Here is a 17,129-nt window from a genome sequence, read left to right as displayed (position 1 = left end):
TGTTATTAAGGGCATTGTCCAAATGTCTCTTAAACACTGACCAGCATGGGGCATTGACCACCTCTCTAGGAAGCCTGTTGCAGGGTTTGACCACCCTCTCAGTAAAGAAAAGCTTCCTAGTATCCAGTCTAAACTTCCCCTGGTACAGCTTTGAACCATTCCTACACATCCTATCTCTGGATCCCAGGGAGAAGAGCTCAGCACCTCCCTCTCCACTTCCCCTCCTCAGGAAGCTGCAGAGAGCAATGAGGTCACCCCTCAACCTCCTTTTCTCCAAACTAGACAAACCCAAAGTCCTCAGCAGCTCCTCACAGGGCATGCCCGCCAGCCCTTTTACCAGCTTTGTTGCCCTCCTCTGGATGCATTCAAGGACCTTCACATCCTTTTGAAATTGTGGGGCCCAGAACTGCACATATTACTCAAAGGTGAGGCTGCACCAATGCTGAACACAGCAGGATAATCACCTGTTTTGACTGGCTGGTTATGCTGTGTTTGATGCACCCCAGGATGCGGTTTGCTCTCTTGGCTGCCCCGGCACACTGCTGACATATGTTGAGCTGCTGTCAGCCAGCACCCCCAGACCCCTTTCTGCAGGGCTGCTCTCCAGCCACTCCTCTCCTAATTTATACTTGTGCCTGGCATTACTCCTTCCTAAGTGCAGAATCTGGCATTTTGACTTGTTAAATTTCATCCTGTTAGTCATAGCTCAATGCTCTAATCTATCTAGATCCTTCTGCAAGGCCTCTTGCCCCTCAAGAGACTCAACAGCACCTCCCAGTTTGGTATCATCAGTGAACTTGCTAATGGTGCATTCAACTCTTGCATCCAGATCGTTGATAAATGTATTGAACAGAACTGGCCCTAGAATTGAACCCTGAGGACCATCGCTGGTGATCAGTCACCAGCCAGATGTAGCCCCATTCACTACAACTGTTTGACCTGTGCCCTTCAGCCAGTTCTTCAGACAGCAAACCATCTACCTACTTACTCATTCCACAGTTTTCAAGAAAGATACTGTGAAGAAAAGTATCAAAAGCCTTACTAAAAGCCAGAAAAACTACATCCTCTGTCTTCCCTTCACCCACTAACTGGGTGACCTTATGATAGAAGGATATCAAATTACCTAAACAGGACTTTCCCTTTGTGAACTCATGTTGAGTGTGCCTGATGATTGCATTATTCTTTAAATGCCTTTAATCTTCATAATTTTTCCAGGAACTGAGGTTAGACTAACAGGTTTGTAGTTTCCTGGGTCTTCCCTCACGCCCTTTTTGTAGATTGGAACAACATTGGTTAGCTTCCAGTCAGCAGGGACCTCCCCCGGTTACTAAGACCTTTGGTACATGATCAAAAGGGGTGCTGACATAATATCCACTAGTTCCTTCAATACTCTTAACAATCTGTATCAACAATCCCGTTATCTCACTCAGGTTATGATCTTGCCCACAGCTTAATTAGCTAGCTTCTCTTCTATCAGTTTTCCAGATGGGGGAAAAAATCTATCATGAGACCAGATGAAAAAAAACCCTGGTCTTTGGGAACTTTCCTAGTGACAAAACACAGAAAGATCTTTAAAAAAATCAGCTAAGAGCTCCTTTGCTGAAAGCTGTCATCCTGCTGACTTTAAAATGCTTGATTAGTTCCTATATTACATCTCTCCTAGTTTCATTAGCTACTAATGGGACACAAAATATTTCATTGCTGCTATAAAATGTGAGGAAATCCTAGTGCTTGTTTCAAAACAGGTGGATGTCAGTCTCGTCTCCCAAGTAACAAGTGACAGGACAAGTGGAAACAGCCTCAAGTTGTGCCAGGGGAGGTTTAGATTGGATATTATGAAAAATTTCTTCACCAAAAGGTTTATTAAGCACTGGAACAGTCTGCCCAGGGAAGTGGTTGAGTCACCATCCCTGGAGGAATTTAAAACACACGTAGATGTGGTGCTTAGGGACATGGTTTATGGTGGACTTGGCAGTGCTAGGTTAACGGTTGGACTTGATGATCTTAAAGGTCTTTTCCAACCAAAACGATTCTGTGATTCTATGATTCAGTGAAAATATGACATAAAAATTACTTAAATGTTCAGTCCTGCATACTGGATTTTAATTTAAATATGTATTAGTGTCTGAGCTTCACCACTGAAAGTGTTTATTTTGCTCCTGGTACATTTAAATTATTATTTTTGTTATTGTTACTTTCTCTTGACCAAAATACTGATGCTTAGCAATTTTTTTCTCTTGTTTGTTGTCCATTTTTATTCTTTGCTACCAATTTCCTCATTTCATCTTCTGTCACTTTTTAACGAAGCTGGACATGTAACCCTCTTTCGTTAGAGCTGTAGATCTCAGGGGAGTTGGCTAGAGCATTCCTAAATATCTCTTTTTAACTTTCACAATTTTCTCCCAGACTGAGTTTGTGAAACCGGTCTTTTTCAAACCTACATTATTTATTTAGACTGTGCAGATATGAAATTAGACCATGGTCATTTCCATCTTGGTAAACAGCTCTCATATTTCCAGCTCAGTAAGCAATTTATTTGTACTTGCATGAATGATCTCTAATATGGACTGCCTTTGCTGACTGGGCTATATGGTTTGTATGGTGCCTAACAGGTTTCTGATTGCATTGGACAAAGCAGGGGTTCTAGGAGAGAGGGAAGAGAGGCAAAAAAAGAGAGACAAAAATGGGAAAAGTAATGCAACACATTTTTCATATTTCACATTTTAATTACTCAGGACCAGAAAGGTCAAGAAGGAGAGGATGGGCCCACAGGATCTCCAGGAAGGCCAGAAGATGTGCAGAAAAAAGATCAAGGACCTCCAGAGAAACCTGGACAACATGGTCAGCCTGTGAGTATTTTCTGTCTATTGAAAGAATGCATGTATTTTAGCCATTACAAGGGTAATAGTCATTCATCACACATGCATAAAGGGCTGAAACTCCGCAACCTCATACACTGTCATCAGTTATACTTCTACAAGATGTGATTTTACGCCCAACAAAACAGCTCAGGAGTGTCATATCTGCTTTGCACATGTGGCAACGGCTATACAAGGGCCTGATGAGAGACGATCATCAGAAAGCGCAAGGCAAACAACTGATGTGCCAACATACTAACGTTCTTAGAGCAGTAATTCCACAAACACTTTGGGCAGTCTCTGCAGTGCTGCACCACCCTCCCAGCTGTCATGTTTGAACATATGCAAAGCTGCTGGACTTCAGAACTCACATGCCTCTTTCAGTGGCTTCTGTATATCCAGGATCTTTCACACTTTATATCCTTCTGAACCATCAGCACAAGATATATCCAAGTAAACAGAGGTGCAAAACAGATCACACTGCAACATAGCATTTATTACAGTTCTGGTTTGTTATTTTGTCACTGCATGACACATCGAACTAGAGTTAATTACTTTTCTCTTGTTGCTTCTTTGTTACAATGTTTTATTTACCTTTCTAACAAAGATGTTTTATTTTGGGGCATTCCTGGTAAAAATGGGTTACCTGTAAGTACTTTTTTATACATCTTTTGGTTATCTGAAGAAAAAATCCCAAACAACATTTTTTATCAGAGACTCGGTTACATTGAAGCTTAAGCAGCAAAGTGCTTTCTCCATGTGCTCTCTTCAGAAGGCAGCTCTGGTGCTGTAGTTGACTTCCTCAGGTTACCAAGAGAGGGAGACCCAGGTTTCTAAGGAAATTTATGATTTCCCAGTTGCAAAGAATATAAGAGGCATATCATAACACAAGCAGCTGTACAAGGAGTCCAGCTCTGGTGAGGTTGGCTTTTTTGCAGAGAGGAACTTCAAAAAGAGGACGTGGTCAGACCGAGACCTCTTCCAGGGCAAGACAAAATGCTTCATTGACCCTTTATAGACACATGCTGCTATGTTGCCTGCTCCTAACCACAGCTGCTATTAACTTTCCAGATGTACCTTTTACCCCTCAACTCTTGTGCAGTAATTCAACCGCACCTTCTAATTCATTGTTCTTGCTTTCCTTTCTCTGTGTTCCTCTATTTTACCCTCTCTTCTGTCACATTTGCTCTCATCTTCCTGTATTGTTCCTTCCTCCCTTCTCCAGATGACTCCCATCCGTAGGTCACTTCACCATGAGCCACCGATCGATTGCATATGCATCATCCATGGTGAAGTATTGCCCAACAATGCACGCAATAATAAATCACTAGCTGTCATATTCCATGAGTGTCTCAGCTGCTGTTGCGTATCTGTCCTCTGTTGATGCTTTACTACCTGGCTTCTCTGTTTCCTTACTCATCATCTGTTGCTGCCACTTTGTGCATCTTTCCCCCCTCTAAGACCTTCCTACCCAGAGTCTGTCATTATTGTGCTTATAGACAAGAGGTTTACGTTTTCTGTTAACAGAAGTCTGACTACTTTCAAGTAGAACATTTTCAAAGAAAATTCTATGAAATAAAAATAATGGGGAAATGTCTTCTAGAAAATGCTTCAAATGTAGTTCAAATGCTTCAAAAGCAATTGTTTTGTCCTTGTAAACTAATCCTTGTAAAACAGTCCTATTTCCTGTCATAGACATTTTGTTATATCTTGTGAAATGAACCATTGGTCTGTATTTTTTATAGATAATCTTTTGTCCATGTGCAGCTGGGTTCCAGTCTTGCATATACCTATCTAACTTTAATATTGAATTGACTGGGCTTCACTCAGCAATAAAATTAGTATGCACTACATTTATATTGGCCATGTGTTTGCCACTTTTCTATAAACTTGATACCAGTTACTCTACAGGAAAAATAATAATAGGAGAAAAATACCTTTTAATCTTACAGATACATTTTTCTCCATAATGAGTTTATAGAAACCATCTTTACAATTAGTACAGCCCTAAAACATGAGCAGTAGTGTCCATAATCACAGCTGTCCCAATTCCCAAAATGCCATTAGGGAAAATAGAATTTATTTGCCTTCTGAATTTTTTTTCCAGTGTCCTAACTGAATTCATAAACAGCACTATTTTATAACAGCATTGACTTTAAAGCTGGTGGGAGTTCTTGCTAGCCAATGATCAAGCTTCTATAGGAAAAGCATAAGCATGTTACGTGTAGATAAGATGAACATATATAGAAAGATTATTTGGGATTAATTTGACTGGTGAAGTTTATATTGGAAAATGGGTTGAAATGCTATGTAGTACCACACATTCCCTGTCAGACACAGGTCCTCAGGAAGCATCCTATCTGGTAGGAACTGAATATGTTCAGGTGGATCAAGGCAAAAAGGATTTCAGTAGAAGGCAGGAACAGGCTAATGCCAATGGTATGATTTGGTACACTCAGGGCAGCAGTTTGCAGTAGTGTGTTACAAATACCTCTCGCTATTCTCTGTTGACTATCACTTCTGTATAAAATTAGAAGTAGCTTTCTTTAAAGTGTCCATTTTCTCATAGTTTGAAAGTTGTTAGGGAAGAGGCAGAATTCTAGCCTGGAATTTACCTGTTATAAGCATATTCAGCAACTTTGGAATAAATGAAGACATTCTTATCTCTAAGATAAGTAAATGGCTAAAAGACAGAAAATGTGAAGAGGACTTTTCAGACAGCTCTCACTATTCTAGTGGAATATTATAGTTTTCAAAATATTTGTCATCAGTGCTGTGTGGTCCAGTTGGCATCCTATCAAATCCAAATACAGCCTGCCAAGTGTTTCCATCTGTATCCCCCAAACAGGCTTCACTGCCACTTAATTGAGCAGAGTAGATGCGGTGAGAGGCACATTTCATGCACTGCCAGCTGCATAGAGGTGTAAGTCCCTTATCTCTTCCCACTGCACAAACCAAGAGTTAGGATCTAGCACCCTTACATCCAGCCTCTGCTGCTTAGTATTCAGCCTGTTTAACCTGCATAAAAGATAATGTCTAATTAAAAAATTTATATCCTTTTAGGGTAAAAATGGACTTCAGGGGTTGCCAGGACTGAAAGGAAAAGCAGGCCTAAAAGGTGAAAAGGTATGTGTCCTGTTAATAACCAAAAATCAATCAGATATCATTTATGCTTGGACATGTGTTAATTTGGTACACTCTGAGAGAAAAATTAATAATAATAGGGAATCACAGAAAGAATTTAAACATCCTGCTATTCACCCATGAATCTACATGAAGGGCAGCTATAACAGAATCATAAGGTTTTTTCAAGAATATGAGTAAACTTCAGCAGTAGAAAAAGTTGGCCTTTCACAGGAGAGCTAAGGAAGATATATTTAACACTTCATAGAATCATATAGAATCATAGAATTGTTTGGGTTGGAAGGGACCTTAAAGTCTATCTAATTCCAACCCCCCCTGCCACAGGGAGGGACACCCTCCACTAGACCAGGTTGCCCAAAGCCCCATCCAACCTGGCCTTGAACACTTCCAGGGAGGGGGCATCCACAACTTCTCTGGGCAGCCTGTTCCAGTGTCTCACCACCTGCACAGTAAAAAATTTCTTCCTTATACTTAACAGTCAATAAAGAAAAGTCAATTGTTACATGTAACTGCTCTGTGCAATTTACTCCACTGGCTAAGTGATTTAACAGAGGCAATATAATCATATTACCCTTATGAAATGAACATAATTGAAAATAAGAGCTAAACCATCTGAAGTAGCAACTTGTATCACTTCTGAGCTGAAGTGAGGTATAATGGATTAATCTATTAAAGCACATGTTGTACACAAGATTGGCATTCAGCCAGTTACTCAAAGTGCCAAGTTAATGATTTGTTTCATCTGTTTACCAAAACAATTCAGGCTTCATAAATTCACAAACATAACCCATATAAAGCTCATGTAGTCAGTTTCAATTTGAAAGGGTCCACAATAATTTCAACAGTAAAATTAGTCTCCAGTGCAGTTATCAGGTCATGAGACTGCATGGCAACCCCCCCATCTCTCTGTCCATCTGGACAGTCTGTCTGTTGTAATGGAAACATACATTGGACAAAGGGTTATCAGAAACTGAAGAGAAATGAAGGCATGTCGGGCAGTTAGGAAGCATCTCGGGTACAACATGATGAGGAACACCCTTGCACTCTCCTGGTGAAAGCAGCGTGTCTGGGACCCATCTCAGGTACATGTTCACAAAAGCAGGCAGCATGGGAGACAAACAGGAGGACCTAGAAGTCCATGCATAGTTACAAGACCTCTCTGAGGTTACAGAGATATGGTGGGATAGCTCACAACCAGAGTGCTGCAGTGTCTGGATACAGGCTCTTCCGGAAAGATAGGCTGGGAAGGCAGATTATCAGTAAGACGTTAAATCAGTTGACAACAGGCATTACAGGTGCTCTGTACAGGCATTTCAGAGCCTCGTTTCTGAAACCTTTGGGCAGTCTTAAATCATCAAAGGGTAGCTTAATGGACTTGTTGAACCAGGAGTCTCTTTCTCTCCACTTTGTCTCTCCCTTCCTCCCCGCTCTTCACCCTATTCCCAACCCTGGACTGTACTGGCAGAGTTTAGCAGCAGCAATCAGAAGACTCTAGACTGCAGGGAAAAAATTAATAAGTAAATTCCAGATTAAGGACTGTGGTATTGTTGGAGGATTTTGATAGGGTGTTACTTAAATGTCTGTCAGTGCTAAAACGTGCAGCATGGATCACAGAACCCCAGAATCACTGAGGTGGGAAGACCTCTCTGGAGATTGTCTAGATTAGCACTCTTGCTCAAAGCAGAGGCAGATAGAGCAAGTTGCCCAGGACTGTGTCCAGTTCAATTTTAATATCTTGAAGGATGGATATTCCACAACCTCTCCGGGTAACCTGTTTGAGTGTTTGGTCACCCTTAGAGTAAAAAAAGGGGGTTGGTACATTTAAATGGAATTTCTTATATTTCAATTTATGCCCATTCCCTTTTATCCTTTCCCTGGATACCACTGAGAAGAATCTGGCTCTGTCTTCTTCATTCCCATCCATCACATATATGTGCACATTGACAAGTTCCCCCCGGGTCATCTTTTCTCCAGGCTAAATAGTTAAATCTCTCTCAGCCTCCCCTCATAAGTCAGAAGCTCCAGTTCTTCAGTTGTCTTTGTGGCCTTTAATTGGGCTCATTCCAGTATGTCCCTGTCTGTCTTGTACTGGGGAGCCCAAACCGGGACACAGTACTTCAGATGAGTAGAGCAGAAGGATAACCTCTCTCAACCTGTTGGCAATGCAGCAGTCGGGCATGGTATCATGGTTCTGTGGTTCAGACACTGAAAGAAGTGATTGTGATACCACCAAGAACTGCAGTGCCATTAATCGCACTTGAAAAATATTATAGTAGTTCTAGATAAATTTTAACAGTATCATACTTTAAGTAGTTTGCCATAGCTCATTGTGCTATTCGAGTATAAGATAGACTAGGCTAAGGTTTCCAAGGCTAGAAAGAGTAGCATGCACTGATTTATAGCAGTTATGTACCTAAAACTGTCCCTACTCTAATGGATGACTACTGAGTTTGTAAGTGGATGTCACTGCTATGACTTATGTGGCATTCAGTACCAGAAGCTGTCAGGTAAATACTACAACACTTTTAATTTATGAGATGATTTTTCCTTCCTTTCTGATTAACCTCTGTCATATTTTCATATCATACCAAATTGTGTAAACAATACAATCACTTTTCATCAGAGATGGATTTTCTACAGCACTTCCCAACCAGCTCAGCGCTTCTAAGATAAATCACACAAACACCTCTGAGAACAGTAATATACAGTTTCTATATTTTACTAATAGTAACAATTCTGTATTCTTAATTATACATGTATCTTGGTATAACTGAAAAGCAAAGTATAGTTCAAAATATTCTGCAACAAATGACTTAACAAGGTCTTGGGTGATGAACAATAGATGTTAGGAATTAAAGTCATGGTAGCTGCCCATTTTGAACAACACTATACACAGCACTTCACTGTATTATGGGAGGGGCAGACTTGTTTTGCCCCAGGAGCTAGGTGGACTCAAGTCTGCCAACTCACTATTCCTTTGCATGAGTGAACTGCATAGCAGGGTGAAACAATGGCTTTTTTCCTCTTGGAGAGCCATCACTGGGACAGTGATGTGCAGCAATACTACCTCCTCCTAAGCTGGATAACATGTGGTACAGCAGTCTCTGAGAAGAAAGGTACCATCTTGCCCCACTGATGGCAGTGATTTATGCTTTCTTTTGAGCTGGCACTGGTCTCAGACACTTTGTGTCTGGAATATTGGTCAATTCTTCACGACATGTCTATACACTTGTCAGCCTTTCCATGACTTTTGCTGAAGCCCTTGAGCAGAAGTAGAATCTCTGGATGTAGCCCAGGAGCTACACAGATATCTGTAGCCCATGATTCTCTATAACCCTCTCTCCCTATTTGGCTAATTCTCTACATTGTTCTTTGCTAATACAGAGCTGATGCAGATAGTGCCTTCCCTCTCTATGAACACCTGCCAAGAACCTCCTTTGGTTCTTTTGCACTGTGGAACTACTATAGCCCTCAAAGGGGGGCAAAGGCTCAATTTCCCCTATAATGTTTCTTAATTGTACAGTGAAAAAGCTGAAAAAATGACCTAAGCATCTTTTGACAATTAGCTTCCCAAGTTTTCTGCAAATCTGTTTTGGTCATTCTTGTGACCAGAGTCATTTCCAGGATGCTTGGTACTGACATAAATAATTCATGTTAGTAAACTATAAAATCAGTCAGCCTGCTTTTAATGAAAACAAAGCAAATGGAAAAGATTTCAAGATTATGATTGTTTACATTTCTTCTACTTATAAGCAAAGTGCAAATTAGCAAAAAAGCTTTATTTTGCAGCTGCTGCAGCTGCAATTATTGTTAGGTAACCATTTTGATCTCCAGCAACAAGTGCTAAATCTACACTGCCAAATGAAACAGGCCCAGGAACTGATTGAATTGCTGATGGTTCAGACTTGCGAGCAGGGTCCCTGACAATGTTTTGCCCCATGTCAAATAGACCTCTCTCAGATAATGCCTCAGCACTGTTCAGGGGTTCAGTTGTTAACTTTTCCCGGTATGCTGCAAGATGAGACTCTGCATAGGTTGGCGCTGGTCATTCTACATGATTCCCCAATGCTATCCCAGTAGGCTTTTTACTTTCAAATACTCATCATGCTAATATAGTTCTCATGTTACTTCATGAAAATTGCACAAAACCCCCATATTCAAAATATTAGCCTGGAACATACAGAGCTAAAAGGAGGCTCAGGGCCAAGTACCTAGGTACTGTGAACACAGCCAGTCTGTTCTGCCCGACCTTGGGGCCAAAGAATGGTCCCCAGCCTTACTTTATTGATCAGAATAGGCATCAGGAGGACATTTTGGCAGAGGAGAAGCAGCTTAGCCATAGTGACCTAAGGCTATATCTGGAAACAAAAGACTTCTGTAGTCTGTCCTGATTACTTATATTGCTGGTTTAGTAAAGACATCTTAAGCTTTGTTTTCCATTTTTAAAATTGGGCTAATATTTTCAAGGGATACTTCAAAGAGGCATTGTGATGATAAATTAGCAAACGGGTGCTAAAATCCTAAAAATATGTTCAAAAGCACTAAGGAACACTGACAGCTTCATATCCAGAGCTTTTTCATGGTGATACTTTAACCAGACCCAATTCCTGCAGCAGAAAGCAGGACAAACAATAAGACACTGCTCTGATCCTCTTTTACACATGAATACTTTTTCAATTATTAGTTGTCCAGAAAATTATTTAATTATCCCAGTCAGTGTGATTTCCTAGGACCCGTTATGTTGGTAGGGTGAGCAAAGCTTAAAGAATTCATCTGTGCGCACACACGCAAAAAAATTCAAACCAGTTATGCTCTCTAAAGACAGCACTTTTTCAGCATAATACTATTTAAATTTGAGCAAAAGTAGCAGGATCCTGCTGCCTGTTTCTGGTTCTCCTCACTGGAAATGGAAAGCTAGGAATGAGTGGGATGCTACTTATCAGTGGAGAGTGGGGAGCTGGCTGTCACTTTTTCACTGTGATCCTTGTTCAGTGCAGAGATACAGCCATGAGATGCTCCTTAGGAATGGATACAATTAGGGTTCCTAGACATAACTGTGATCTAAATGTGAGCTGGGTTGTTGGTTTTTTTCTTCCTTGCAGTACATACAAATTGGAAGAAATTGCGTGAAAGCAAGCACAAAACACTGACAGGACCTAATGCAATAATCACTAAAAAAAAAAAGAAAAGAATATGTTAAAATTAATGAAGAGTTTCTGTAAATGAATGTGCTAGCAGACAGTGAAAATAGCCCCAAATTAATTAAACACATTATCTGTGAATATGACTGAAATATCACTGCAGGAACCATTTGATAAAGCCACAGGGAACAAAGAAATGAGTGAATACATTTATCTAATGAATTCTCAATCATAAAGAGCAGGTGACCAAGAGGCAGGTAAAATTCAATGTTTCCTGCAATGTGACGGAATATATGAATTTAGAGAACATAATTAAAATGCTCATAAGTCCAGATAACAAATTGGCAGATTAGAGGGTAAAGCATAGAATCATATAATGGTTTGGGTTGGAAGGGACCTCAAAGATCATCTAGTTCCAACCCCCCTGCTACGGGCAGCGACACCCTCCACTAGACCAGGTAACCCAAAGCCTCATCCAGCCTGGCCTTAAAACACTTCCAGGGATGGGGCCTCCACAACCTCCCTGGGCAACCTGTTCCAGTGCCTCACCACTCTTAACAGGAAAGAATTTCTTTCTAACATCTAATCTAAATTGACCCTCCTTCAGCTTAAACCCATTACCCCTTGTCCTGTCACTACACTCCCTCATAAACAGTCCCTCACCATCTTTCCTGTAGGCCCCCTTCAGAAACTGGAAAGCCGCAATTAGATCTCCCTGGAGCCGCCTTTTCTCCAGGCTGAACAACCCCAACTCTCTCAACCTGTCCTCATAGGAGAGGTGCTCCAGCCCTCTGATCAAGTTTGTGGCTCTCCTCTGGACTCACTCCAACAGCTCGATGTCTCTCCTGTACTAGGGCCCCCAGAGCTGGACGCAGTACTCCAGGTGGGGTCTCACAAGAGCGGAGTAGAGGGGCAGGATCACCTCCCTCGACCTGCTGGTCACACTTCTTTTGATGCAGCCCAGGACACGATTGGCTTTCTGGGCTGCAAGCGCACACTGCCGGCTCATGTTGAGCTTCTCATCAATCAATACCCCCAACTCCTTCTCCTCGGGGCTGCTTTCAATCCATTCCTTGCCCAGCCTATAGCCGCGCTTGGGATTGCGCCAACCCACATGCAGGACCTTGCACTTGGCCTTGTTGAACTTCATGTGGTTCACACAGGCCCACCTCTCAAGCCTCTCAAGGTCCCTCTGGATGGCATCCCTTCCCTCCAGTGTGTCGACCACACCACACAGCTTGCTGTTGTCAGCAAACTTGCTGAGGGTGCACTCGATCCCACAGTCCATGTCGCCAACAAAGATGTTGAACAGTGCTGGTCCCAGTACCGACCCCTGAGGAACACCACTCGTCACCGTTCTCCACTTGGACATTGAGCCATTGACCACAGCTCTTTGAGTGCGATCATCCAGCCAATTCCTTATCCACCAAGTGGTCCATCCATTGAATCCATGTCTCTCCAATTTAGAGACAAGGATGTCATGCGGGACAGTGTCAAATGCCTTGCACAAGTCCAGGCAGATGATGTCAGTTGCCCTTCCCTTACGCACCAGTGCTGTAACCCCATCATAGAAGGCCACCAAGTTTGTCAGGCACGATTTGCCCTTAATGAAGCCGTGTTGGCTGTCACCAATCACCTCCTTATTTTCCATGTGTCTGAGCATAGTCTGCAGGAGGGTCTGCTCCATAATCTTGCCAGGCACAGAGGTGAGACTGACCGGCCTGTAGTTCCCTGGGTCTTCCTTTTTACCCTTCTTAAAAATGGGGGTTATGTTCCCCCTCTTCCAGTCAGCGGGAACTTCACTGGACTGCCAGGACTTCTCAAATATGATGGAGAGTGGCCTGGCCACTTCATCCGCCAGTTCCCTCAAGACCTGTGGATGCAACTCATCAGGTCCCATTCTCGAACCTGATCTTCTCCTACAGTGGGTGGTTCTGCGTTCTCCCAGTCCCTGCCTTTGCCTTCTGTGACCTGGGCAGTGTTGTTCAAGCACTTGCCAGTGAAGACTGAGGCAAAGAAGTCATTGAGTACCTCAGCCTTCTCCATATCCTGGGTAACCAGGCCACCCATTTCATTCCGGAGGGGACCCACATTTTCCTTCGTTCTCCCTTTATCACTAACATACCTATAGAAGCTTTTCTTGTTGTCCTTGGCATCCCTGGCCAGACTAATCTCTATCACGGCTTTGGCTTTCCTAACCTGATCCCTGCCTGCTTGCACAGTTTTCTCTGTATTCCTCCCAGGCTACCTGCCCTTGCTTCCACCTTCCGTAGGCTTCCTTTTTTTGTTTGACTTTGCTCAGGAGCTCCTTGTTCATCCATGGGGGCCTCTTGGTGGATTTGCTTGACTTCCTCTTGGTTGGGATGCATCGCTCCTGAGCTTGGAGGAGGTGAAGCTTGAGTATTAGCCAGCTGTCTTGGGCCCCTCTTCCTTCCAGGGCTTTGTCCCATGGTATTCTACCAAGCAGATCTCTGAAGAGGCCACAGTCTGCTCTCCTGAAGTCCAGGGTAGTGAGCTTGCTGTGTGCCCTCCTCGCTGCCCTGAGGATCCTGAATTCCACCATTTTGTGGTCACTGCAGCCAAGGCTGCCCTTGAGCTTGACATCCCCTACCAGGCCCTCCTTGTTGGTGAGAATAAGGTCCAGCATGGCACCTCTCCTCATGGGCTCCTCTATCACTTGGAGGAGAAAGTTGTCATCGACACATTCCAGGAACTTCCTGGATTGCTTGTGCTCTGGTGTGTTGCCCCTCCAACAGATGTCAGGGTGATTGAAGTCCCCCATAAGGACCAGGGCTTGTGAGCATGAGGCTGCTCCTATCTGCCTATAGAGGTCTTCCTCTGCTCATTCTCCCTGGTCAGGTGGCCTGTAGCAGACCCCCACTGTGATGTCCCCTGCCCCAGCCCTCCCTTTAATCCTGACCCATAGGCTCTTGGTGGGCTCCTTATGCATCCCCAGGTGGAGCTCCATGCACTCCAGCTGGTCATTGACATAGAGGGCGATGCCCCCTCCTTGCCTGCCCTGCCTGTCCGTCCTAAAGAGCCTGTACCCTTCCATCCCAACACTCCAGTCATAGGAGCTATCCCACCACGTCTCCGTAATGCCAATAAGGTCATAGCCTTGCAGGCACACACACGTCTCCAGCTTCTCTTGTTTATTCCCCATGCTCCGTGCGTTCGTGTAGAGGTATTTCAGTTGTGCCCCCAATGGGACTGACTTATTGGCTGGGGTGGCTGGAATTCTTTTGATGTATCTTCCCAGTGTTACCCCGTTGGTTCCTGTTGCATCCAGAGCCCCTGGCTCATCTCCTGTAGGCTTTGAGCGTGCTGTAGTGCATCCAGCACGTCTCTGAGCAGTAGGCTGAGGGCCCTCACCAGTAGAGGCTGGCTAACAATGTCATTTATGTCTCTGTGACTTCTACCCCTTTAAGAAAGCTCTGTGCAACCAGTCTGGTTTCTCTGCTCCTGGTGCAAGGTGGGAAGGAGGTCACACCTTGCAGCTCTGCAGTGTCAGGATGGATGGGTAGGAATCTGTGCTACATAAAAGCATTGGTAGAGGGAAGGCTGAGCTTTTCACTCCCAATGGTGAGAGAAGCTCTGGGATATGAGCAGTTACATTGCTCTTTCTTCCCCTCTAAATCTGTCCTGAAACCAGGATCACTGTTTAGGAAGAACATCCAAAATGCACATCAAGGAACTCCTCAGAACAGTGAACAGTGGTTATTGAGTGCCAAATGCAAGAAATGTGAGACAGCTGGGGAGGGAGAGGAGGCCATTATATTTTCTCCTGGTATTCCCTCTGTTGGGTGTATCAGGTAAAAAGCAAGTGGGATCAATCACTTTTGGAGGTATATAAGACTTCAAAAAATGAAATTAAATGAATGCCAATCATTTGATGAAAGCAATGTGCCTATTAAGTAATCATAATGTTTTGGTCTGCCAGTTATTTATTATCCTATTGGCCCCGTTTTAGGGAATGCAGAGGCACATCCTTCTTATAATAGAGTTTAAAACACAAAGGCCAAATCCTGCTTAGTGAATTCTCCAGAAGAAGGCGCATTGACGCTTGAGAATGAAAAGGCACATTATAAAAGACTTCCAATGTAAGATTAAAAAAGTTGAGACAGAACCTCAACTCTTGACTTGAGTAAAAAATACTGGAGTCCAGCAGAAAATTTAATAAAAGTTGTAAATATCTTAAGCAGAAGCACTTCAAACTAACCTCAGGAAAATGTCAGAGATGATGTAAGAAAGCCAAAGAAGAAGAGATGGTAACAATTATGAGAGAAAATGACACAGTTCTGAACAGGGCCTTTCATTGTGTTGGCAGTAGATAAAGGTCAACACATAGAAGAATAATCATGACATGGCAGTATTGGAAAAAGCATTACAGGTGGTAGCAATAAAACGGAAGAAATTTACTTGTTGAGTACTATGGTGTGACCACACTTTCTACTTCTGCATTTATTGGGGGGCTAGGGGGCATATAATGTAACCTAAAAATGCAAGATCCACAGTAAAACATCATTCTGACAAGAAATATACACTATCTAATGCTGTTAATGCTGGTTATACATTTGCAAATTCATTGTAGAAGTTAAAAAGGGAAAAGTCCTTTCTTCCTTTGCCAATGCAAAGATCATTTTTCTTGGGAGCTTGTCTTAGAAATGAACAAAGTTCAACTCTGCTCATAGCATCTAAGCAAACACTTCTGTTGTTTCTTGTGGAATAAAAAAATACACACAGATTGCAGATAGTGCTGAAAACCCCTGCTCAGTGTTTATATGATTAAATCCTTGCTGCTTTATCTTCATTCCTGTTTTAGGGTGATCCCGGTGAGGGATTTCCAGGACCCCCTGGACTACCAGGACCCACAGGACCATCTGCTCCTTCCAGAGGATTAGTGAGTATTTGGGGTTCTCTGTCAATGAGCTCGACTTGCCAGAGAGGAATCCAGAACTACATAGGAGGTTTTCTCTGGGAAAGTAGCCTCACTGCCACAGACATAATCACATTTTCTAAAACATTTATGCAGAAATGCAAATAAATGTCTGACTAAAGTGTGTGAGTACTGTAATTTACATAAACACCCACTTCGCATTTTTAAAAGCCAGTCAATGTGTGTGCTCTCCTGTACAAAAGCAGTAGTATATGGGAGAACAGGAGACAAAAATTTCCTCAGGCATTATAAACATGAATTATTAATTTCTTCCTGTTACTGAACACAGAAATGGTTTGACAGTCACTTACATTTGCTGTCATTAAATACTACAACACATACCAGCATGGTGAGAGTGTTTATATTTTGAATGATCAGTACTCAGGCAGCATTAAAGAATACGTTTCAGATTTACCTCTCTTCTGTGGTTGGACTTTTCTCACTGTTGCCATGAGAATATGTGTGTATGCAGCTGAAAAAGGAATCTGGCCTGAATTTTCAATTCATGGCGTGGGAGGTGACTTTACATATAGACACGGCCCACCACTGACACCAGTAGAAGTCTTGTAGTGGACTTTTAAACAAAACTATCTGTCACACTAAGTATTGTGAGTATTTAACAAGATAGTTTGCAACATATTCCAGTGACCAATATGCTCTCCTAATCTACGGTCTGCTAAATTACACCAATCTGTTTCTTAGCATAAAAATAGAGTAACAGTGTTGTGAAGGGCTGCACTATTTAGCCTGCACTGATACAGACTTCAAGAGACCACCAAGTTAGCTCCAGATCAATAGGACAAGATGCTCCAGTCCAACAGCTCTTCTCATCCAAAGGCCAAATGTAGCAGTGAACACCAGGTCCTGCACCACCTTTACTTTCTTGTTGTCTGTGACAGCAAGTTTCAAGGCCTTTTGTTCTGGAGTGAAGTGAAATAAGTCTCAGTGCAGCCAGGGAATGCATCCCTGACTCCTGGGCTTTTGAAACATTAGCTTTGGTACTATTATAACTGATTCAGGTATCTCTGTGTACTTTGGCCTGTAGTTTAC

The 17,129-nt window shown here is 42.7% G+C and overlaps 1 protein-coding gene across 7 annotated transcripts in view; it reads left to right on the top strand.

Annotated features, from left to right (window-relative positions):
• The window catches only part of LOC129203530 (collagen alpha-1(XV) chain-like), a 159,491-nt gene that overhangs the window by 66,968 nt on the left and 75,394 nt on the right, over positions 1–17,129 (top strand). For 6 of the 7 annotated variants that reach the window (XM_054818145.1, XM_054818142.1, XM_054818143.1 and 3 more), the window contains exons 8-11: positions 2,736–2,850; positions 3,481–3,506; positions 5,922–5,984; positions 15,966–16,043. In XM_054818145.1, the coding sequence (XP_054674120.1) occupies positions 2,736–2,850; positions 3,481–3,506; positions 5,922–5,984; positions 15,966–16,043 (282 nt within the window). The remainder of the gene's footprint in view (positions 1–2,735; positions 2,851–3,480; positions 3,507–5,921; positions 5,985–15,965; positions 16,044–17,129) is intronic. The other variant, XM_054818144.1, reaches the window with a different exon arrangement.

This window comes from Grus americana, chromosome 2, assembly GCF_028858705.1.
Source record: "Grus americana isolate bGruAme1 chromosome 2, bGruAme1.mat, whole genome shotgun sequence".
Lineage (NCBI taxonomy): Eukaryota > Metazoa > Chordata > Aves > Gruiformes > Gruidae > Grus > Grus americana.
The sequence above is the reverse complement of the archived record's forward strand: the minus strand, read 5'-3'. Positions and strand labels throughout refer to the sequence as shown.